Source organism: Zonotrichia albicollis, chromosome 1, assembly GCF_047830755.1.
Source record: "Zonotrichia albicollis isolate bZonAlb1 chromosome 1, bZonAlb1.hap1, whole genome shotgun sequence".
Taxonomy (NCBI): Eukaryota; Metazoa; Chordata; class Aves; order Passeriformes; family Passerellidae; genus Zonotrichia; species Zonotrichia albicollis.
Window position 1 is genome coordinate 101,882,195 of NC_133819.1, and position 22,360 is coordinate 101,904,554.

A 22,360-nucleotide genomic window follows, 5' to 3' on the forward strand; every position below is an offset into this window, starting at 1 on the left:
ATAGACAAGAGTAGGTTGTTCTTTAATTTGTTTTAAGGATAAAAATTATAAGAGTGACTTTAAATTAATTTCACAGGAATTGCTGTGGGTTATCATCAATTGAGGTAGATACTGACCTAATATGATGGCACGGAAGGAGAAAGTCAAGGACTGTGTCCTTCCAAAGAAACTATTACAGGAAGACAACCATAAAACGTTCGGTTGCTTTCCTCTCATTTATAATCAAACCTAAGAATTGCTGCTGCTGCTGCCCATTGGGGAAAGCCAGCGGGTCTGAGGCTGGCAGAAGGTGCGGGAGGCGCGGCAGCACTGAGTGTCCCTCGCCCTGGCTGCTCCCAGCTCCCGGCAGTGCCAGGCGAGGGGCCCGGCAGTGATGCGCTTCCTGCTGCTGGTCAGCTGACCGGGAATGCCTTCCCGCGCAGCCTGCACAGTCATGCCGGGCTCTGCAGCCCTGCCTGGGAAGCGATGGGCTCCCTGAAAATGACGGAGAAACTGACGGCGTTTGTCCGTCCGCAGCCTGCGCGGGAGCCCTCGTCCCACACCGACATCGTCATCGCGGGCACATGACCTGACACTGATGTCATACCATGTGTGAAGGCGATAAAAACACTTCCTAAAAAATCCTAATCCGAGATTTAAATGTAGCAGAATGATATTTTTAACGCTGTAAACATTTATATATCGCATCTAAATGAAAAAAAATCCCAATCGTTTATTGCAGTGACAGCCCAGGGGTGCTGCAAATCCAGTAAAAGCGCATAGGGCGCATTAAATTTTAGAGCAACAGCACATAGCTATAGCTCCGAAATAGCAAATAGCTATTGCCCCAAAATAAAATACAGCTGTTGGAGCTCGGCACGGATCGTCTTGACAGGGCAAACCCGGGTTCTGAGGAGGGAGGAGCTGACAGAAACGGAGAACACTGCGCTAAGCTCTGCTGCAGACAGAGCCCTCCAAACCCTCTTTTCCCCAGCAGAACACCCCACAGATTCCACACACACCGCCTGCCCTGCGCCTTCTCCGCTTACCCCGCGGCGAAGTGTCCAGAGACGACCCTCGGGCAGGGCAGGGAGGGACACCAGAACCCCCCGTGTCCCGTCCCACAGGAGCGGAGCGGAGCCCTCAGCACAGGGACCGGAGGCAGCGGCCCCTCAAACCCACCGAGGGCGGGGAAAGGGGAAGCAGGAGCGCGACTCACCATGAGCAGGGTGAAGCCTTTAAAGTCGGGGGCGGCCGAGCCCCCGCCGCGGTCGCACGGAATGAACATGCCGGCCGTGAAGGGAGAAGGGAAGCAAGCAGTGAAGAAAGGAAGGAAGGAGGGAGGGAAGGAAGGAAGCGGGGCGCGGACGCCGCACCCCCGTGCTGCCGCCAGGGGGCGGTGGCGGCGCTGCCCGCGCTCGCCGCGAGGCCGTTGGGGCTCGTTCGCTGGCGCCTCCGCCATGTCGCTGCCGCCGGAGAAAGCCTCGGAGCTGAAGCAGATCATCCACCAGCAGCTGCTCAAGGTGGGACCGGCGCCCGAGAGACTTTCCCCTGGCCCTCAGGGGGCTGTGCTGGCCCCCGTGCCGGTGTCACCCGGCCGCGGGTGGCGGCAGCGCCCGCTGAGGCGGTGGCGGAGCGCGCCCGCTCCGGCGCCCCGCTTTGTTTTCCCAACTTGGGTCGCTGCAGGTGGTTTCCAGGCGCCCCTTGGTCGCTTTCGTGCTGCTTTTTGAGCGAGGGTCTTGAAACTGGCCGGGAAATAAGTAAGGAGGCTGTAACTCCTGTATCGCTTGTCAGTGCAGTGGTGAATATTCCCGCCTGTCACACGGGAGAACGGGGTGCTTGGAGCGAGTCCGGAGGAGGCCAGCAAGATGGTTAGAGGGAGGCAGCTTCGGGGAAAGGCTGAGAGAACTGGGATGGTGCAGCCTGGAGAAGAGAAAGCTCAGTGGAGACTTCATAGCAGCTTTCCAATACCTGGAGAGAGCCTGCAAGAAAGAAAGAGACAGACTTTTTACCAGAGCATGCAGTGACAGGACAAGGGGAGATGGATTCAAATTGAGCAGGTTTAGATCAGATATCAGGAAGAATTTTTCACTCTGATCGGTGCTGTGGGACAGGAACTGGTTGCCCAGAGAAGTTGTGGATGCCTCGTTCCTGGAAGTGTTCAAGGCCAGGCTGGGTGGGGTTCTGAATGACCGGATCCAATAGAAGGTGTTCCTGCCCATGGCCGGAGCTTTGGAATGAGATGATCTTTAAGGCGTTTTCCAACAAGGCTCTTCTGTGGTTCTGTTTCAGGTTCCGGTGGCTGTTTCCTTAGCATCCTTCCAGTGTGAGAGTCAGCTCTAGAAATCCATCTGCTTTCACGGCTCAGATGATGGGCAGACATTCTCAGACTTCCCTTTGAGCATAGGGAAAGCTTGCAAGGGAGATCTACTATTTTTGTGCCTTACCTGTATAAAAAGCATTTTTCCCCTTAAAAAATAAGGAAGTATTATATTAAGCTTCAATTTTGAGGGAGACAAGAAATTGGAACAGTGACCATTATGTAATTGATGGATTTGCAGACCTTTTTGTAAGAAGGGAAGTTCAAGATGAGTTGCTGTCAAAGAGCAGTGAAAACACCTAGGTTTTTATGCTTGTAATTTTTTTTACTGGGAGAGCTGCTTTTGTAAAATAGTGGCTCATTTGATTAATTCTGCAAGGATCAATATTTTGGTGTAGTTATTTCTGTGTTCTTAGGAAAACCCCCTTAGCCTTATAGACTTAATTGGTAAGTTGTACCTGCTGCCATACAGAGGGCTGGTGTTTGTATCACAAAATGAATTTTCTTTCAGATGGATGTCCATGGGAGGATACGAGAAGTTCTTGCTGAGACTATACGAGAAGAGCTGGCACCTGAGCATCAGCAGCTGTCCACAGAAGATCTGATAAGAGCCCTGAGACAGCGGGGAATCATTGATGATGTTATGAAGGAACTTAAATTTGTAGCTGTAAGTAGCTTTTTAAGAGGGGAAGTATTTCTGCTTATTCCTCTTATTGAGGTGGTTTTGACAAAGTGAAACTGTGCTGCTTCAGGAGGTTTGTAAGGACCTTACTGATGTGAGACATTATAGGGGCAGAGAAGATGAATGCATATGCTGAAATCGCTTTGGTGGTAATACTGCACTGAAAATACTTGTTCAGTCTTAGAAGGGAGTGTACCTAAGGAATGGCATTCAGATGAAATGCAGGATCCTTTAATTTTTAGAAGACTGTGGTGAAAGCACTGTTGCATCCTTTGAGTCCTTAAAAAGTCTTAATTGTAATTCCAGGATGTGAATGGAATGGAGAGGACTTCAGCTCCAAAACCATCAACACACTTTGTTGACAGAGAGCCACCAGTTTTGAAAAAAAGTATGTTTCTTGTTTATTTAAGTGTTTGGATCATAGTTTTGAAACAAATTTGAAGTCTATAAGTTTTGCACTCTGAATTAGTAATCCAGTATGAACTGGCATAAAGGTGGATGTTTCCTCTGCTGATCCACAGAGAATAAACTCATGTAAGCAGCAGCAATCAGTGTTGCATTAAATATGATTTATTATTATTTCATTTACTTTACACGAAGATAACTTCCATATAATTTAAAATCACTTTCTCCTAAACATGTTTCAAAGATGTTTGTTCTTTGCTAGTCTCCTGTTAGCTGATATTTAGCAAATTAAGCTTTCTAAGATCTGTTTGTAGTCTCTTCATTTTTATTGCTACGCTTTACAGCTAACATTGACCCAACACGGAGGTATCTTTACCTTCAGGTTTTGGGTGGAAAAGCCTTTCTGGATCATCTTCAGGAACCTGAGCCTCTGCCTGGCCAGATCTGTTCTACCTTCACTCTGTGTTTACATTTTCGAAACCAGCGCTTTCGTTCCAAGCCTGTACCCTGTGCTTGTGAGCCAGATTTTCAGGATGGTTTTCTACTTGAAATACACAAGGATAGCCTAGGTAAGGAACATTGTGGGTTTAAAGCTGACGCTGTTGGTATTTTTTTTGACCTAAGAGTTATTGTGAAATATGTTTGATATTATTTAGTGGATTTCTTTCCTGTTTTTTGTCATGTTTTCCTGAGGAAATTGATTACTGTATTGGGTTATGCCACTTGTAGATCTTTCTCTGCTCTTGCTCTTTTCCTTCTTTTTCACTCTAAAATATTTGAAATTGACCAGCTTTATGCTCTTAAATGTAAATTCCATTTTAATTTTTTGAGTATCTTGACCTAGTTGCATTGCAGTATTAACTGCAAAAATAATTTTATCTTCTCTGTTATCTCTTAGCTTAATCTTTTAGCTCTGTCCTAAAATGAGTATGGTTTTAGAGATGGGACCATTGCTTACACTTCTGGACTCAGGATCTCTCTTTATACTTACTACAGACATTGCATTTTGTTGCATCCTGTTTTAAAATCCTGAGGGGAACTTGGGATGATAATGTTCTTGCTGTCTTCTTTTGGTTTAATAATGGCAGGTGACGGAAGCAAGATGGTGGATGCAACCACTATGTTATCTATATGTGACCCAGTGCATATGGTTCTGATCAAAACAGACACATTTGGTGAGACCACACTGGTAGCATCCTATTTCTTGGAGTGGAGGTCTGTCTTGGCTGCAGAGAGTGGCATAACAAATGTTGCTGTGGAACTCCTGGGTGTAGGTAAGGATGAAAAATGAGCATATTATGATGACTTAAAATATTGACTACTGAGCTTGCTTGCAAACTTAAAGCAGTATTTTTGATCTAGTTCATTTTTTTCTACAATGTAGAGTATCCTTAGAAAATGCCTAGAAGACTTAATGGTCAGATTTTTCTCTTACCAAGCTGCTAAAATGAATATTCCAGATCCCATGTAAAAATGGTCCTCATGTCTTGGAATTCCCACTATTGATTATCTTCAAAATCTGGTTAAGTTATCAGAATCAAACCAACTGAGCAAAAATCCAGTAGTTCATCTCCAGGAATATATCTGATCAGTGCACTGGGGAGTAAAATCGAGTTTGTATGCCTTTCATAGCAAACCAGCAATTGCTGGAGAAGGGATTTCTGCTCTGCTGCCATTTATCCCAGTGGCTGGAAGTGTGTTTTCTGAATGGCTTGGTTTAGGTGCTCAGCAGTTAGTAAATGTGTCTGTTTTTGTGTGTCACTTTTCCCCAGTCCTCTTCTCAGGAGTTCCTACCCAAGTTTTTAGGATATGATTTAGTGAATAAAGACTAGATCTCTCAGGACTTCCTAGGAGACTTTTTACAGGAGCAGGTAATGACAGGACAAGGGGGCATGGATTCAAATGGAATGAGAGTAAATTTAGATTAGATCTTAGGAAGGAATTCTTTCCTGTGAGTGTGGTGAGGCACTGGAACAGGTTGCCGAGAGAAGCTGTGGATACTACATCCTGAGAAGTGTTCAAGGCCAGGTTGGATGGAACTCTAAACAACATGATTTTGTGGAAGGTGTCCCTGCCCGTGGCAGGGGGATTGGAAATAGGTGATCTCTCAGATCCCATCCAACCCTGGCCATTCTGATTTTAATTTTCTATAATGAATTTGAAATGCATAACAAATAAATTTGATTTAATTCTCGGGTTGGTTATGGAGCAAATTAAATTTAATTCTCAATAGCTTTTTTCCAAGTAATAAAGTATTAGCCCAATAAATCCAGTGCTTTTTCTTCTCTTCAAAATCCTATAATTGTACAAAATGCATCAAGAACATTAATGGATGCTGCCATCTCAGAAAAAACAGATAAACTATTATGTGAGGTTTCCATTGCTTGTATTGCTTATGGACTCATCTGTAATCTGTTTTGTAATACTTGTTGTTTATGTAATCTCAAATTTTGAGCATTAGGGGGGGTTGCTGTTCATTTGTTTGTTGTTTTGGGGAGTTTTTTCTAAGTTGATTAATCTCTTTGTATGAGAGCCATAGTCCTTCGTAATGAACTGTGTCCTGGGGGAAGATGAACTTCACTTATTTCCACCTATGTAAATTTGAGCTACTTGTGTAATCAGTAGAAATAGGCACATTTGCAGTATGTGATTCTCTGACTTGATTTTAGATGCTTATTCTAGACATTTCTAGAATACCTTTCTATAATTCATCTCACATGTCCCAGTACTGGCTACAAACAGGGCCTTGGATAATTGTTTTGGATGTAGACGCCAGTGCTTTTTTTGTATTTTATGCTTTTCTACAGCCTCATTTGAGTTCAAAATTTAAATGAAGATTCCCACTTTGCCTATGTTGAAAGAAGTTTAGTTACTTTTTGCGATTATATAAGGCTAACATACATATTTTAATGGTTTGCCCCTGCCTGGCTGAAATAATCTAAGCAAAATGAATGTGAGAGAACTGATGAAAATTAATTTTGTTTCAAAGGTACAGAATCAAAGGTTTCTGTTGGTGTTTTAAACATCAGACTGGAAATGTATCCACCACTTAATAAGACACTTTCTTCAGACATAACTAGTACTCAAGTAAGTAATTTTGGGGAGGGCTAACTTATTCTTTTGTTTGTGGGGGGAAGCTCAGTTGTTGAGGACTGTGGAGTTTTTGAATGTTTAATCCTTCTTTTTTTCCTATTGAATTTAAATATAATTACCTTTTAAAAACTATTTTATCTATACTGAAGATTACTCAAAATATTACTGTCATAAGTTTTTCTAATTACTTGTATCAAAACCTTTGAAGAATAAAGAAGGTTGCAATATATCTAATTTTCTTCAAGTAGTATATATGCTTTCTTGCTCTTTCCCATGTGAAACAGTAATTTGAAGTTAGCTGTCCTGCTTGGAAAGCCAGTAAATTGTGGCCTGAAGGTGCATGCAGGTATTTTTCTGCATATTAAAAGCCAAGCAATCCTTCTGTGCAGAAATGCATTGCTTAAAATGAACAGTACTTCAGTCAAGCCTAATATATGAACCTGCAAACAAAAAATACAGCTTGAAGTTTTTCCTAATTGGATTTCCATTTACAAAATACTATGGATTTGCACGATACACTTAAAATGTGAAGCTTTGTTTTACATATGCCAGGATGTGGTGTTAATGTATTTACTGGGTATGATGCCTTGAGAGGCTACCTAGGACAAAGGCTAGACAGTGTTAAAGAATAAAGTAGGTATTTATTAAAAGGCCTTCAGAGGTTACAGCTTGGGCAGTGCAAGAGCCTGGCCATGGCTACACCCAAGATGGACACTGGGTCAGGAGTTTTCACACTTTTATAAGTTCCAGTCCATTTACATGTTTGGGTTAATTGTCCAATTACAGCTTCAGGGTATGAAGCCCCACCCTCTCAGATTGCTCTCCTCAATTTGCTGGTTTTTGTACTTTTTGGGCCTGAAGCTGCATCAGTGACCTTGGCTTTTGGGCTGGCAAAGGATTGTTTTGTCTGTGAAGAGACCTTGCTAACGCTTTATATGAAGTTCAGTGTTACATACTAATGCAGTACAGAATATGGAAAATATGAAAGCTGAAACTTGAAGCACCATTCATGGCTTTTTTCTCCTGTTTGGAATTAGTATGTGTAGGATTGGCTTTGTTTTTTCTACCTACAGTTCACTTTGGAACGTCAGAAGACAGCAGAAAAAGAACGTTTATTTCTTGTGTATGCTAAGCAGTGGTGGAGAGAGTACCTGCAGATCAGGCCTACCCACAATGCAAGGCTGGTAAAGATCTTTGCACAGGTTTGTACATTCTACAAATAGACCAATCCTTTCTTTAAATTATCTTTTGATTTTATTTTGAACTTCATGCAATTTCATGGAATCTGTATAGATTTATGATATGCTTATGTTTGGATCAGGGCTAAATGTGGTGTATCTTGCAAAAAAATGAAATTTGTAAGGACTGAAGTTCTGTTTGTCTATTGAAGCTTAAGAGAATGATGCAGACAGGAGGATTGCTCTGACTACCTCTGATGTACCAAGTGAAAAAGCCTGCTTACTCTTGTCCTTGAATACTCACAAATGTCCGAGAGTTAGGTGATCTGTACACCTATTTCAGATAAGTTTTGTACCAGATACAACAGTTACAAAAAATTGATTTCCTAGATGTATTAGAACAGATCCTCAAAACATTTGAACTCTGTGTCATCTACAATGCAATCTCTCTGGTTTATGTCACGCAACAACTACAGTCATAATTACTTGAGTCTGATAAGTTACTGTATCAGTTACTCCTCAGTAACTGTTCCTCAGTAAAAGGAATGTTTTGATCCTTGCATTTTTCACGCTGTGAATTTACCCTGCATTGTAGCAATTTTCCTACCACGGTAACTTCTTTTCTTAGAGCAGTGTCCTGAAGCGATCTGTGCCTCCTCTTGGGTGAGGCAGCAGCGTCCCTTCTGGCTGTTCCCTGAGTGATGAGAACTTCCAAATCCCAGCCAGCAGCTGAGCCTCCATCCTGGCACTCTCTCACTCTTCATCAGTGGGATGGAGGCAAGAATAAAAACTGCAAAAGCAAGGAAAACTTCATGTGTTGGGATAAAGGTGGTTTAGTAATAGAAAGCAAGGAAGGAAGGGAGGGAGGGGAAACAGTGATACAAAGACAGTCACTCCTCTCTCCCAGAGCATACAAATGCCTGCATAGTTTCCAAGCAGGGGCAAGTTTAGAAAAAGTCTTTTCCTCACCCTCACTGTTTTTATTGGTTAGTATGCCACTGTAGGGCATAGAATATCTCTTTGGTCAGATCAGGTCAGCTGTCGTGGCTGTGTCCCCTTCCAGCTTTTTGTCCAGCTGAACCTCCACCTGTGTGGTGGCAGAATGAGAAGCAGAGGTTGCTGTGATCCAGTGCAAGCCCTGCTCAGCAGCAGCAGCTAAATCCCTGGTGTGTTCACAGCACTGTTTGGGTCACAAATCTAAAACACAGCACTGTGAGGGCTGCAGTGAATAAAACAAACTCCCTTCCAAATAGACCAAATACAAAGGCTTAAGGGTTTCAGGGCAGGGTAGAAAGAGAAACAAGTCTATAATTAAATAGGATAGGAACTAGGCCCCTGCTAGTTTAGTACCTATATAGAGCTTATCTTGAGTTTCCCATTGGCCATAGCAAATCTTAGTAAAACTCTCTGGGAACAGAAACGAGTTAATTAGATTAGTTTGATAATGTAGTTACCATCAAGTTTCAGATGAGTAATGCAGAAACAGGCACTATATATAAAAGAGAAAATTTAAAAATAAATCCTGCCTATGGGGTTTTTTTAAATTGCTTTTGAGCTGTGAAATAGTTTTCAACAGGATTCAAATAAATGCTGCTTTTTTTCCCACCAGCTTGCTGGAGAAGCATGACAAAACCTTAACGGGGACAATATGTGACTACAGTAAAAATATGAGACCATAATCTCCTGAAGCTGCAGAGATTCAAAAGACTTTGATCTCTTTTAAAAAATGTATGAGCATGAAAGTACCAATTTAGCCCAGTGAGGAACAGAAGACCTCTGTGCTTCTTGAAATAGTTTTTAAAGATGATAATCATAGTATTTGCCTGCAGCATGTAATAAAACAGATTTTTAAAAGTCATCTTATTTTTTAATTTTTACAAGAACTTAGAAATTCTTAGTATTATTAAGCAATAATAGTACGAATTTCTATGTTCTTGTAAAAATAAAGTTTAGATCTAGTTACTAGATCTAGTTGCTTAATAGATCTAGTTACTTCATTTTGAGTAATTTTTATTGCTTGCTGTTACAAAAAGAGGTATGCAAATTTAGAAGCAAATAGACACCTTTTAAACTGTAGAATCAGTTGCTGAATATTTAATGTTTTGGAGGGGAGAGTTTTTTTGGGGTGATTGTGGAATTGAGTGTGTTATATTTGTTCTGGCTTGTTTTTATACTTGATGATAATGTGGAAATTGACAGTAGGTAGAGCATAAACAGCTCCTCACCCATTTGAGAAAATTAATAGCAGCCTGTGCTGTTCTTGGTGTTCAGACATTTAGTCCAGAATGCCCTGTGAGTGACAGAGCCCCACTGAAATCTGTGATGTCTGTGAATGAGTGGTCTTAATGGTCTTGTGTCCTAATTCTGGGGGTATTTTCATATCTTACTGTTTCTGAGTGAAATTATTCCACGGAGGAGACGTCCCAGAGGAAATAAGTTCAAGCTCAGATTTGTTGGGAGTTTGGCTGGCTAAGGACTGGAAAAGTACAAAACCGTGGCTAATTCCAAGTCCTGCACCTGCGAGATAGCATGTCCTTGGGCCTAGCTGTAGTAGGATAACAGTGAAAGAGAGATGAGAAAAGAGAGATGTAACCCCTAAGGAATGAGGAAGAGTTCATGGTATAGTTTAACCAATACATTGCTTGGCTTACAGAATATTCATAAGCTTATTATTTGCTGTATAAGTGTTTGATACTTTCTTCAATAAACTGGACCGGACTGGACCGGACTGGGACTGGATTGAACCTGTGATGAACCAAATGGTGTCCTGGTCCCCTTCCTATGACACGGATTAACATTTTGTTACACTTGTGCGGCTGGCAAATAACCAACCCCGTTTGCCGTGTTCAGGATGAGAATGGGGGTGAACCGGCTGGTGTGTTTGTACGTGAGAGTGAGTGGACAGAGCCAGATTGAAATCTGTGATGTCTCTAAATGAGTGGTCTTAATGGTTGTGTCCTAATTCTGGGCGTATTTTCGTGTCTTCTTTTTTCTGAGTGAAATTTATTCCACGGAGGATACATCCCAGAGGGAAAAAAATCTCAGATTAACGTTTTGCTACACTTTTGCGGCTGGCGAATAACCCTGTTTGCCGTGTTCAGGACGAGAACGGGGTGAACCGGCCGGTGTGCTCGTTCGTGCGGCCCCTGCGGGCCGGGCGGCTGCTGGACACGCCGCGGCAGGCAGCGCGCTTCGTCAGCGTCCTGGGCCACGAGAGAGCGCCCGTCATCGGCGGCGGCGGCGGCAAGCAGGAGCAGTGGTGCACGCTGCTCGCCTTCCTGGGCAGGAACAAGGTGCGTGACACTGCCCCGGTGTGCCGCTGGGGGCTGGTGCCCTGCTCCGACCCAAGGCGGGAATTGAAAACAGGCTGCCAGTCAGATTTAGATGGTTCTGTTGCAGTCGTGCTTGAGGTGTTTTTAAAGACAAACAGGTGGTAAATAGTAGAAAAGAAGGGTTTGGAGCAGACTTCCTTTACTGCTGTACTTGTGGTCCATTTGTCAATGCATATCTTTGACACTGAAATTGCTTCTCTTCTGTCGCATTTCTAAGAACACTTATTGTCATCCAATGAATCCCTGCTGCTGTGCAGGACACTAGTTAAAATTCTGGACTAATCCAGGAAGAGTAGAAAAAATCTCTTTAGTCTCTTGTCTCTTTTTCTGATTTGATAGGAGTTTTTTTTTGTTGGTCTTTGTTTTTTGTTTGGTTTGGGTTTGGTTTTTTTTTTTTCCAATAGATGGGCTGAAATATGCTGATGGTTTTTACGTTCCATTTTTGCAAGACAGGAATCTTCACTAGAAGTTTCGGCCTATTTCCTGGAGGTCTGACATTCATATCATAATCAAAAAGCAAATCAAATTGTAACTGGTTCTGGTTTTATAGCTCTTCTGTTTTATGAGCAGAAGTACCAGTGATCACTACTGATACCTCTTTGGAGTGGTCAGTGCTTTTCATTGCCATGGAGATACTTCTGCCTTCAAAAATTATGTCACTGGTGTGTTTGCATTTAAAAGATGTGTTCAGGGCAGCAGGAGCTGTATCCCAGGTTTTAGACCTGCCTCCAAGACCACGTAGAACAGGCATTGGCTGTTGCTCTGAGTATCAGGTGATGCACAGGTGCCCTATAAAGACAGCTCTGGCTGCCCACTGGCTTTCAGATAGAGATGGCAGTAGGGACTTGGAGGACCACTGTGTTTGGAGGCACAGAGAACGGTGTTCCTTCAAGGCAGAAATGGAAAGCTGTATGGAAAATAACTGAATTTAGCCCCTGAGGTACCAGACACCATTATTTTTCTCGTGGAAAGTGGTATAGTATTATTAAAATAACAGAGGTTCACTACAAACTTATTTAAACCTACCTTTCTGCATATTTCCCTTTTATACTGTAGTAGGACAAGATTGTGTTGTTTTGATACATCCATGACCTCTGAATTTTACATTTTCAACATTCTGAATAGTTATTCGACTAAAAAGCCTTACTGTTCTGCTTCTGAATGCTGTACTTTGTGTTATGAAGCCTTCATTGTTTGAGCAATTTTTGTTGTTACTTTGCAGCTAACAATTGTAAAGAGCTGAACAGACAAAAGATATTAGACATTGCATTTGGAAATTGTTTTCTGTGAATTATCAGTGGTAGTAATGTGTTCATGAGATAAATGTTTTCTGACTGAAGGAAAAAAACAGCTGCACATGATTCCCAGCTGTTTTACAGTTAGTTCTGTGGGGAAACTTGTTTCATCTTTATCTAGTTTCTGAAGATTGACAGCCCATTCAAGAAGGTGAAATACCAGTAGAATTACATTTTATGAAGTGAAAAAAAATCCTAACTGTGTGAAAATACTGTGTAATTTCTAGTCTTGCCTCAGGTGTTTGCCTTATATATATTTTTACATTTCATTAGAACATTGTTTTTGTTGTCATGGTGAATAGATTCTGGTTTTGGGTTTCTTGAAGGTATCTCTATAATCATAAGAAATGTTTCCCAGTGTTAATCATACACTATACTTGAACAAACAGTATCAACAGTCTATCATCAGAACATGCATTTTAAACTCATTTATTCTATTACAGAAAACTAAAGCTTGTCTAGTTTAAATGGTAAAATCCTGACTTTTCATACATGCTTTAGATAAATAGGAGAGTAACATAACTTGTTAAATGGTGGTTTGAGAAATACCACTATTTTCTTTCTTTAAGGTTTTATTATTTATAATAATATTTATTAATACTTACTTTCTAGGGTGACTGTGAAGACCATGCTAATCTTCTGTGCAGTCTCCTCCTTGGGTTTGGATTGGAAGCCTTTGTGTGTGTTGGTACAAAAGCAAAAGGAGTCCCCCATACTTGGGTAATGACTTGTGGATCTGATGGAACAATTACTTTTTGGGAGAGCTTAACAGGACATAGGTGAGTAAAACAATATAAGAAAACAGAACAGTGTATTTTGAGGTTTGTGTAGGATATTTCTGCTCTTGTGTTTATTTTTTAATCTCTATATCCTGTCATATAATCCAGGTGATGTTTGTCTTTGAATTTTTTTTCGGTCTAGTGCTTTTGCTTGGAAAATAACTGATTCAGTGTGAGGGGAAGTATTTCATCAGTTTGTAATATATTAGTGTCTTTAATACTGTATGGTAACTGTTTTGTGTCTTATGGCAGCTGATTGCCATCAAAGTTACTGCTGCCATCATTTGTAAAGGAGATGAAATCTGACATGATTGTTTAGGAACCCATATTTTTTTGCTTGATTTCATCAGTGAAATCAGTGTTGCATTACATTTTTTCCCCCTGAAGAAATCTCTGAGTTCTCTGAGATTTTCTCTTGGCTTGAGTCATTAGAGAAGGGCACATGTAGTTGTTGGGTGTAGTAAAGCTTCTGGAACATGTTGTTTCCAGTGTTCAAAACAAGCAATTCTCTTTTGCCACTGTTTGTGTATCCTGTGATTAGCATTTGCAGGTGTATTTCTCTAAATGATGAATAGCAGGGAAACTGTATGAGCATGTTCTTATAATTGCAAAATTTAACTGCTTGATTAAACAGCTTATTTTTCTAGATTTAAAGACTAAAAATGATGTATTATTTGGTTGTATATTATGCCTCCAAAGTGTATACAATTACATTTCTGTAAACAAATTAATGCCATTTTGGGGGAAAAGTTAATGACAAACTTGGCTTGTATTTTTAAAGGAAAAATGTCTGTATCTGTCCCATCTAAATATTTTTACCTTGCCTTGAAAGAAGTTGTATTAATGCAAAATTGAATCTTTTTGAGTAGATACATCCACAGACCTATCAACCCTGATGACCCTCCCCTGGCTGAGCAGCCCAAGCCACTGTATCCATACCGCACAATCGGTTGTATCTTCAACCACGAGAAGTTCTTTGGAAATTGCCAGCCCTCTGATGCTGTGGAGGTGTGTGTGTTTGACCTGCATGATGAATCCAAATGGAAACCCATGAGTGGAGAAGCAATAAAATCTGTATGTGCTCCTGGAGCAACGTCTTCAGTTCCCCCTTTTCCTCCTCTGTGTGCTTCTACAGTAGATGCTGCTGTAACAAGCAACGAGATGGAAGTGCAGCTGAGGATCCTGGTCTCTGAACACAGAAAGGTGAGACAGATTGGCAGTGATCTGTCATGGTAATAGAGGTTCTTGTGTTAGTTGTATTTCTGTTTTGGATAGCCTTTTGTTAGTTGACATACTTGTATCTTTGCAATGTGTTTTCCATCAGCTTTTGCAGAAATGTGATAACTGAAAAAAATGTTTGGGAAGACTGTAATGAGTTGGTTTAGACATCATGCTTACAGTTATTTGCAGTGGTGATCCACAGCCTCATGTGTGGGCTTTTTCCCCCCACCCTGCCTTTGCCCCTTATTCTGGGTCTGTGATCTTCAGCTTACTGGCACCTGCAGACCAACCATGAAGGGTCTCTCAAAGCACCAGGAATGTGAAATCTGGTGGTTAGTGGGCTTTGCCAATCCAGCACAAATGTTTCTGGTTCCTAGATAAAGGCAGGCTTTCAGCTTTTGTGATCTTACTCTGACTGCTTTAAAAAATCTGAGATATTTTTAGACGTTAGTTTTGTCCATTACCAAGATTGTTACAAGGCATAATGTACCAGAAATTATACTTCCTGTGCTGGCAATGATATTTTAAGTCCCTGTTAGCTTATGTCTGTTTTTAATGAGGTTTTTTGATTGTTTCTGTTTTATCTCCCCACACAATGCTCAGCCTTTAGGGTGGCAAAGTAGTTCTCAGAGTATGAGTCTGATGCAGTGTTGAATACATATATATAAGATTTTTCTACTTTGAGTTTGGGATGCTGGGAGGAAGGTGCATGTACGTGGTGGGAAGATAGATGGTAGAAAGGAGGTACCTTTGTGTTTTGGGGAGCTGTTGTGCATCATTTTTTCAGAAAGGGTTTTCCATGAGACATTTGAAAAAAAAAAAGGTGAATTTTAGTTGATCTTTTCCATATTTTTGCTGTGTATTTGTGCATATCTTACATTTCATGCAGAGATACTGTAGCTGAAACATCTGGTTTCCGCTCTGCTGGCCTTATGTTTTAGTCTAATAGTTTAACTTCATTCCTTGATAAATGTTTGACACTTGCGGTGTCACTTGCTTTTGATGGTGATGTTTGCTTCTCCCAGTTGGTGTGTGAGTCAATAAACAAATCTCACTGCTTCATTCACTGCCAATATAAGATTCTTGGATTTATTTGAATCTACACTATAGGCAAGTTTAGGCATATCCTGATGTACCTTGTGCACAGCTCTCATGGTTCTGTGACTTGCCTCCCAGGATCTTGGCTTTTCAACTGTTTGGGATGACCAGCTGTCGTATCTGTTGTCACAAGCATTAGCAGCCTATGAGCTGGAGCGCACAACAGGTGTTTCTGCAGGGAATGAGGAGTTTCAGGATGCCGTAAGGAGGGCGGTACCCGATGGTCACACCTTCAAAGGGTTTCCCATCCATTTTGTGCACAGGAATGCCAGGAGAGTATTTGCCACATGTCTTAGGTAAGTCTAAGAGTAAAGATATAGGTATATGTCAAAACTAAATAGCTTTTTTTAAAAATGAATTTTAAAGAAAATTAATTTCCTGAGGTTAGAGCTGGAGGAAGAGCGGTGTGGAGTGTGTAATGGATCGTGAGGTACAGAGCTTTTAGGTTACATTGGTGATTCAGTGGTGATAGAATCTTGTGTATTAAATTGAAGAATGAGGAGTTAATTTCATTTCTCTGTACCTGTTAAAATGATCAGTGGTGGTGTCATTTTCCTCCAAGGCAACAGCCCTTGCACTATAGAATGATATTATTTGTAATGACAAACTCATTATATTAATTTTTACTTAAATGCTAGTCACACTTAAAAAAAAATTGCACTGTGTAATTAAAAGCTTCAACAATATCTTAGGATTGTCTGTTACTCCTGTGTTTCTTTTTGTCATATAGGTCTCCTTTTTGTGAAGAAATAATCTGTTGTAGGGGGGACCAAGTGCGACTTGCAGTTCGTGTGCGAGTGTTTGCATACCCTGAATCTGCGTGTGCTGTTTGGATCATGTTTGCTTGTAAATACCGCTCTGTCCTTTGAAAAAATCCCAAATTGTTCATACCTTTTTAGTGCTGCAAAATAATGTATGTGGGTGTAAAATGATTCCATTAAAAACAAATATAGTATTTTATATAAATGCCACTGATTTTGAACACCATAGTGTGTGTATTGAAGGGGATTGTGTACACAGTAATGATTGTATTTATAAAGAGAATTTATTCTTTGTAATAAAAGTTACTTTTTATATTTATAGAAGTGTGAGTCAAGTTACTAAAATGTGTCCAAAAAACATTGGCTTGTTTTTCGCAGTTCTGAATCGGTTTAAGAGTTTGTTTAGGGCTGCTTTACCTCTGTAGAATAAGAGACTCTTTTCTACCTCACCTTTCCTTGTAGCGTACAGTGTGTACTTTGTGAGTGATTGAGATCCAGAAATACTGGTGTTTAGCCATGTGTCCTTCAGACAACAAAATTTATTTCTCCCTCTTATGGATCTAACAGTAACTTCTACATTCAGCTTCTGAGAACAGTTCAGTCAGATAAAGATAAACATGTTAATCTGTGAATTTAATAATTATATGGATTTATTTTGAAAATACACATTAAGATTTGAATACCCGAAGATGTGAATAGTTATGATAGGTTAGATAGAGTAGTTAAACTTCGTGTCTTTTGCCTCTTGGTACCTTAAGAAATTTCTGAGGTAGAAGTTGTAGCCAGGCCATTTTGCTTGACACCCATTCATGATTTTTGTCTAATTCTGATGCTCAGATCTGTGCTTAATTAGCCATCTGTGATTTTTGTCTGTCTTAAACCTGTGGGTGATGATTTTGCTGAGTATCTTTAGGTCTTTATGCTTAGCAAAATGACAAGCTGTTGGGCTTACTGAACTTTTCCGTACCAAACTTCTCAGGTTTTTCCCCATGTGGACTCCAGACATCTCTTCTTGCAGCTGGAAAATCTGAAACTGTTTGGTTCCTTCTGTAGAAGCCATTCTGTGTCAGTGATAGCCCATGACCATCTCCTTTGGTTGTCCTTGCAAGAAAGAGGCAACTCTTTCTGCCAGAAAAACTAACTTAGAGAACCTTGCAACACATACAGCAGGAGTGAATGTTTGGCATTTAATCAGCAGCGTGGCAGTGTGATACCATTTGTGTCTTTTTTTTTCAAGAGGTGTTAAATACTTCCTATGGCAGCACTGAGCTTTTTTAAATTTAGGACTGTAATAGTACATTATATACTTACTGGCCCTGCTGCTAATTTTACAAGTCTGGTTTTGTGTTGGTTTTTTCTTTTTTTTATACCTGAAAGATAAAAATGTATTAATTTGCCTGTTCTGCCGCACACAGGATGTTGATAAAAGCTTCACAAATACAATTTCTCCCCCAGTTTCCTTGTTTCTAAATGTAGCCTGAAAGGCTGGATCATATTGCATGGTGAATATCACCAAATTTAACAGCATTGTTTAAGTAGCAGTTATATCTTTTATGCACCACTGTATGTTACAAAAGAGGAAAAAAGCAGCTGCGTTGAGTACAGCTGGAAGTGAAATGGAAGAGAGGAGCTGGAATGGGAAGAGAGAAGCTGGAAGTGGAATGGGAAGAGAGGAGTTGCAATGGGAAGAGAGGAGTTGCAATGGGAAGAGAGGAGCTGGAATGGGAAGAGAGGCGCTGGAAGCGGAATGGAGAGGCGCCGGCTGCTGGGCCCTCCCAGGTGCAGTACCGCTCCTGTGCGGCAGGGGGCATCCCCGGCGCTGTCCCTGACACCCTCCCGGCTCCCAGAGGAACAGACGCGAACGGGGGATTTTGAGTTTCCTTTCACATCCGAGAGGTACAACACTAGAGAGGGAAACAGAGAGTGTTCGGTGTGAGCTGCAGCTTGTTTAGGCTGATGTTTTGATGCGTGAAAGTGCTCGTTTGCTTGAGGTGAAGCTGGCATGAAGGACCATGCCCTTCTGGTGCCCAGGTGTGTTCAGAGGCAGGGACGTCAGTTCCCAGCTGCTTGGAAGACGATTCCCTTGTTGTTCCCTTTCCAGACTGAGCTGCTTTAACTCTGCTAGCCTCTCTGTGTACCCTGGACCTTCCAGCCTTGCTGCTGCCGAGGATGGAGCTTTCCCGGAGGAAGTGTTTGCTTTGGGAGTGCAGACCCTGTAATTCAAAGGCACTCGCTCTCCCGCTATGAAAGCGGGGCCCTGCTAATATGTTTCGCTGTATGCGTGATGGCGCGGGTCGGCGTCAAGTGCTCAACACTTGGGGGTGCAGGGAGTGGCATCCCGCGTCCCGCCGGGCGTTGTTAATTTCTGGAGGTGGTGGTTCCCAACACCCGGCGCAGAAACTGCGGCCCGGGGGACTGTGGAGGAGTGCCACACGTCTGTCGGTGTCTCCGGCGGAGCTGGAAGCGGAGGGCTCGGCGGCGCTGCGGGCTCGGTTGCCGTGGCAGCCTCGAGTGAATGCTGCCCGCGCCCGCCATGGCGGCCGTGCCGGCAGGGGGCGCTGCGACGGCGGGCGGCGCCGCGCGGCGGGGGCGGGCGAGGACGAGGACGCCATTGCGTTGCTATGAGCTGTCGCTCCCCCTGCGGCGGCGGCGGCAGCGGGCGGACCGGGCGCCGATCCTGTGCCTGCCTTCCTCCTGACTCCTGCCTGTTTCCTGGCTCCTGCTGCCTGCCGCGCGGGCCAGGCTGTCCGTCCGGCGGCCTGGTGGCACTAGCGGGGCGGAGAGGATGAGCACGGCGGGACCGGGCGGCAGCAGCAGCAGCACAAGCGGCGGCAGCAGCATCAGCGCAAGCAGCATCATCAGCAGCCGCTGCCGCGGCGGCGGGGCCGCTCACTGAGCCAGGAGCACCGCGGCGGACGCAGGGCATGGAGCCCCAGCCCGGCGCCTCCCGCCCGGCCGCCGAGGAGGAGGAGGACGGCGGCGGCGGGTCCGGCGGGCAGCCGGAGGCGCTGTCGCTGGAGGAGATCCTCCGGCTCTACAACCAGCCCATCAACGAGGAGCAGGCGTGGGCCGTGTGTTACCAGTGCTGCGCCTCGCTGCGCGCCCGCGCCCGTCGCGGAGAGACCCCCGCCGCCAGGCTCGGGGCGGCGGCCGCGCAGCTCCGCGTCTGGCGGGACGGCGCCGTCACCCTGGAGCAGGACGAGCCCGACCGGCCGCCCCCGCCCGCCGCAGGTAAGGCCGGGGGACCACCGGCTGCAGCAGCCGGGGGTCGGGCGCCCGTCCCCATCAGCCTTTGTCCGGGACGTGACGGTCCTTCCCGCCCGAGGGTCGCGGTGGGCGAGCGCTCGGGCCCTCGGTCCTGCCGGAGGCTGTGGGGGCTCTGCGTGCGTGTGTGTGTGTGACTGTGTGTCTGTCTCTGTGTGTGTGTGTGTGTCTGTGTGTCCCTGCGGCATCTCGGTGTCTTGCGTGGAAAGGTAGAACCCCTCTCCTGGGATGCGATCGCCTGCGTGCGGGCACGGGCAGGCGAATGCGGGTCCAGTGTTTTATAATTGCGTCGTCTCTCCCGGTGCGTAATGAATCCCGTGTCATCCGCACACCGGGAGGGAGCGCCGCTCCTGCGGGCTCCCTGCTCCTTGGGCTCCTCCGGCCGGGCCGCGCATCCCGCAGGGGCTCCCGGAGCAGTTGGGCATCAAAAGGCACCCATTAGAAATATATCCATTTAGATGTGTGCTGACACTAAGTAAGTGAGAAAACCGTGTACAGGAGCTTAGCACCTACCATCTGTTTCGTTAAAATGCCCAGGAAAGCGTATTTTGCATTGGAAAGGAAAATGAGGGCGTATGTCTGTTTCTCAGCCTTTCAACGCTTCTGATTTTAAATGTGGAAGGCAGTATTTTTTTGTTGCAAGTAAAGCTCGATTTCTGAAAAGAAATCAAAGATGGGCAGCAGAAGGATGTGGCCAATACATGATGGTATTCCCCAGGATCAGCCTAGTCCACATTCAACGTCACAGAATTTTCCGAGAAGACAGAGGTTTGAGCATTTTAAAGTTGTGTGAATCAGAAAGCAGTGGTAAATTCACAAAATGGGATTAATGGAGCCCTCAGCATTTAGAGCACGAATATTATGCCTGGTGTTACAATTTAATGAAGCCTTTTGATAGAGTGCCTGTCTGAAAAGTCTTTTGGCAGAGACTTGCAGTAATCCAGTTTGGAGCTAGTGGTACATGCAAATATCAAAATATATTTAGTGGAAGAAAGGACATCATTTAGTTCTGCAATTGTAATGAGTCTAATAATGACTTCCATTTAAATGTGATCTGGTGTGCTTTTAAAATTGTTTTAAAAACCAGGTCTTTCTAATGTTAATTAAATGCCAGACCAGCACCCAGAAATTCCAGGAAAATGCTCTCCTGACCAAGGCATCTGCATGTCACAAGCGCATTGAAGAGTTTTGTGTTGCATGTCGAGTGCTGCTTTTCCTTACAGTCTTTTGAGATGACATCAAGACTTTTTCTTTTCTCTTTCCTACTGCAGGAAATACATTAGCTTACTATGTATTTCTTTCTTTTGTGGCTTTTTTTCTTGCTATTGGTGGACTTACCCAATTTCCTCTTGCACAATATCATTACTGGCTGTAGGAGAGTGTTGAATATACTTGGATATAAAGTTCAGGCCCCTCACTGATATCCAGCATGTTTATTTTATGCTAAAGCTTTATTATGAAAATGTTTTAGTCAACATGTGCTAACCTGTGTATGTTGACACCACATCTAAATTTTTGGATGGGTGAGATTTTTAAAAAAATATTCCAGCCCTGTCCATTTTTCTTTTTTTTTTCCACCTTATTAGTGTATGTATTATTTTGTATAACACCACATGTGTGTGCTCATATCTTGAGAATCTTGAGAGTGTGTTTATGTACCTAAACAAAGATAAGCAGCCTGTGAAGACCTCCCAGGAAAGCAGGAGGCCGGAGCTCTCCCAGGGAGAGTACCCCCTCCAGTGCCTGTAATAGAAAAGGGGAGGCAGGGATTTTGCTGCCAGCTGTCCATTCCTAAAGCATCCTTGGTGAACTCGCTTTTCCATCCGCTGCAGGCTGGTAGGTGCCTGGATTTGAAAAGAGGCAGGATTCCTCCTGGGATACTCTCCCTGCCCCTGGCTTTCCTCGTCTTCCTAACTTTGAACAGACTTTGGAAGCAGAGGCTGCTCAGCCTCCAAGCTTTCACAAGGGATTTTGTGTGTTCTTTGATTTGTGAAACCTGGAGCAATTTTCACTGGAAATTGTTACATATATGATACATCGCGTGTTGGGAGTTCACTGTACTGAGTGTTGAGGAGCTGACAGAAGGCTTGCTTGTTGTTGGTATCTTTTGATCTCTTCCTATTATTTTCCTTATTGCTCACTGCATTCTCTTTGGATGATGATTAATGTGCTTCCTCAGCCAGTTACAGTTTGAGCCTCTGGAATAGATGTTTGTTTGTAGGCTCCTGTGTTGTCTTTGCACTGGTGAAAGCTTAGGAAGAGCCAGTGCTCTGGCTCTGTGACCTGGGGAGCAGCACAACATAACAGGCCCTGAAGCTGTATGGTCACAGTAATTTTACTTTCAAGATACAAATTAAAGTTCTCTTAGAAAGAAGTACTGATTATGCAGAAACTGGTGGTATTTTTCCAAAGCAGTTTCTTGTGAAACAGTTTACCAGTTCATGTGCGATACTTGAAATTCCAAGTAACAATACATAGAAATTGAAGAAAAATGTCCTTGAGATAGGAAAGAGATGAGTTTCGCTGATAGTGGGGCAGAAGAATGCCCTTGGAGTTGAATCACATCCTTAAATAAAACCAGACAGATTTTCAGATCTTTCCAGTTTTATCTGTGTGATCTATTAATATTTCATTATCTTCAAAAAATACAAGGTTTTGGTTAAAAAGAAGTAAAAAGATGAAAATACTGCCCAGTTGTTCCTTTTCATGTCATCATTGATATCACCTGAATCCCTGACAAGAGGAGGATCAGGAAGGATTCCTGCCTTTGTATTTCAGACAATTTAGATTTAAATGCCTGTGTCAGGAGGTTTGTCAGAGCAATAGGGGTTCTGCGGGTTAATGCTCTCAGTTGTAAAGCTGTTTTGTTCCAGCAATACGTAAAAAATGTATAGGTGTAGGTTGGTGCATAGGTTTGGGTAATTCACAGGAACAAATATTGGCTGTTAGTTTC

At 43.2% G+C, this 22,360-nt stretch overlaps 3 protein-coding genes across 6 annotated transcripts in view; 2 read left to right on the forward strand and 1 right to left on the reverse strand.

Moving 5' to 3' along the window:
* Positions 1–1,170, reverse strand: part of PSMG2 (proteasome assembly chaperone 2) — a 13,070-nt gene extending 11,900 nt beyond the window's left edge. The window contains exon 1 of the mRNA XM_026793221.2: positions 1,029–1,170. The gene's annotated coding sequence lies outside the window, so the exon portion shown is untranslated. The remainder of the gene's footprint in view (positions 1–1,028) is intronic.
* Positions 1,155–16,467, forward strand: CEP76 (centrosomal protein 76). The gene is made up of 12 exons (XM_005486721.4): positions 1,155–1,502; positions 2,811–2,966; positions 3,288–3,369; positions 3,731–3,955; positions 4,475–4,660; positions 6,376–6,473; positions 7,553–7,681; positions 10,759–10,950; positions 12,897–13,063; positions 13,933–14,266; positions 15,461–15,678; positions 16,113–16,467. The coding sequence occupies exons 1-12, from the start codon at positions 1,200–1,202 to the stop codon at positions 16,249–16,251; spliced, it is 2,229 nt and encodes a 742-aa protein (XP_005486778.4). The 5' UTR covers positions 1,155–1,199; the 3' UTR covers positions 16,252–16,467.
* Positions 16,468–18,711: 2,244 nt separating this feature from the next.
* Positions 18,712–22,360, forward strand: part of SPIRE1 (spire type actin nucleation factor 1) — a 133,312-nt gene continuing 129,663 nt past the window's right edge. For 2 of the 4 annotated variants that reach the window (XM_074548198.1, XM_074548204.1), the window contains exon 1: positions 18,713–19,374. In XM_074548198.1, the coding sequence (XP_074404299.1) occupies positions 19,068–19,374 (307 nt within the window). In that variant the 5' untranslated portion in view covers positions 18,713–19,067. Of the gene's footprint in view, positions 19,375–22,360 lie in introns of all 4 variants that reach the window. The other 2 variants (XM_074548206.1, XM_014266785.3) reach the window with 2 other exon arrangements.

Coding starts and splice junctions, on each gene's coding strand:
- CEP76 (XM_005486721.4), top strand. CDS start 1,200: ATGAGCAGGGTGAAGCCTTTAAAGTCGGGGGCGGCCGAGCCCCCGCCG. Junction 1,503..2,810: donor TCCACCAGCAGCTGCTCAAG/GTGGGACCGGCG, acceptor ATTTTCTTTCAG/ATGGATGTCCATGGGAGGAT. Junction 4,661..6,375: donor TGTGGAACTCCTGGGTGTAG/GTAAGGATGAAA, acceptor TTTGTTTCAAAG/GTACAGAATCAAAGGTTTCT.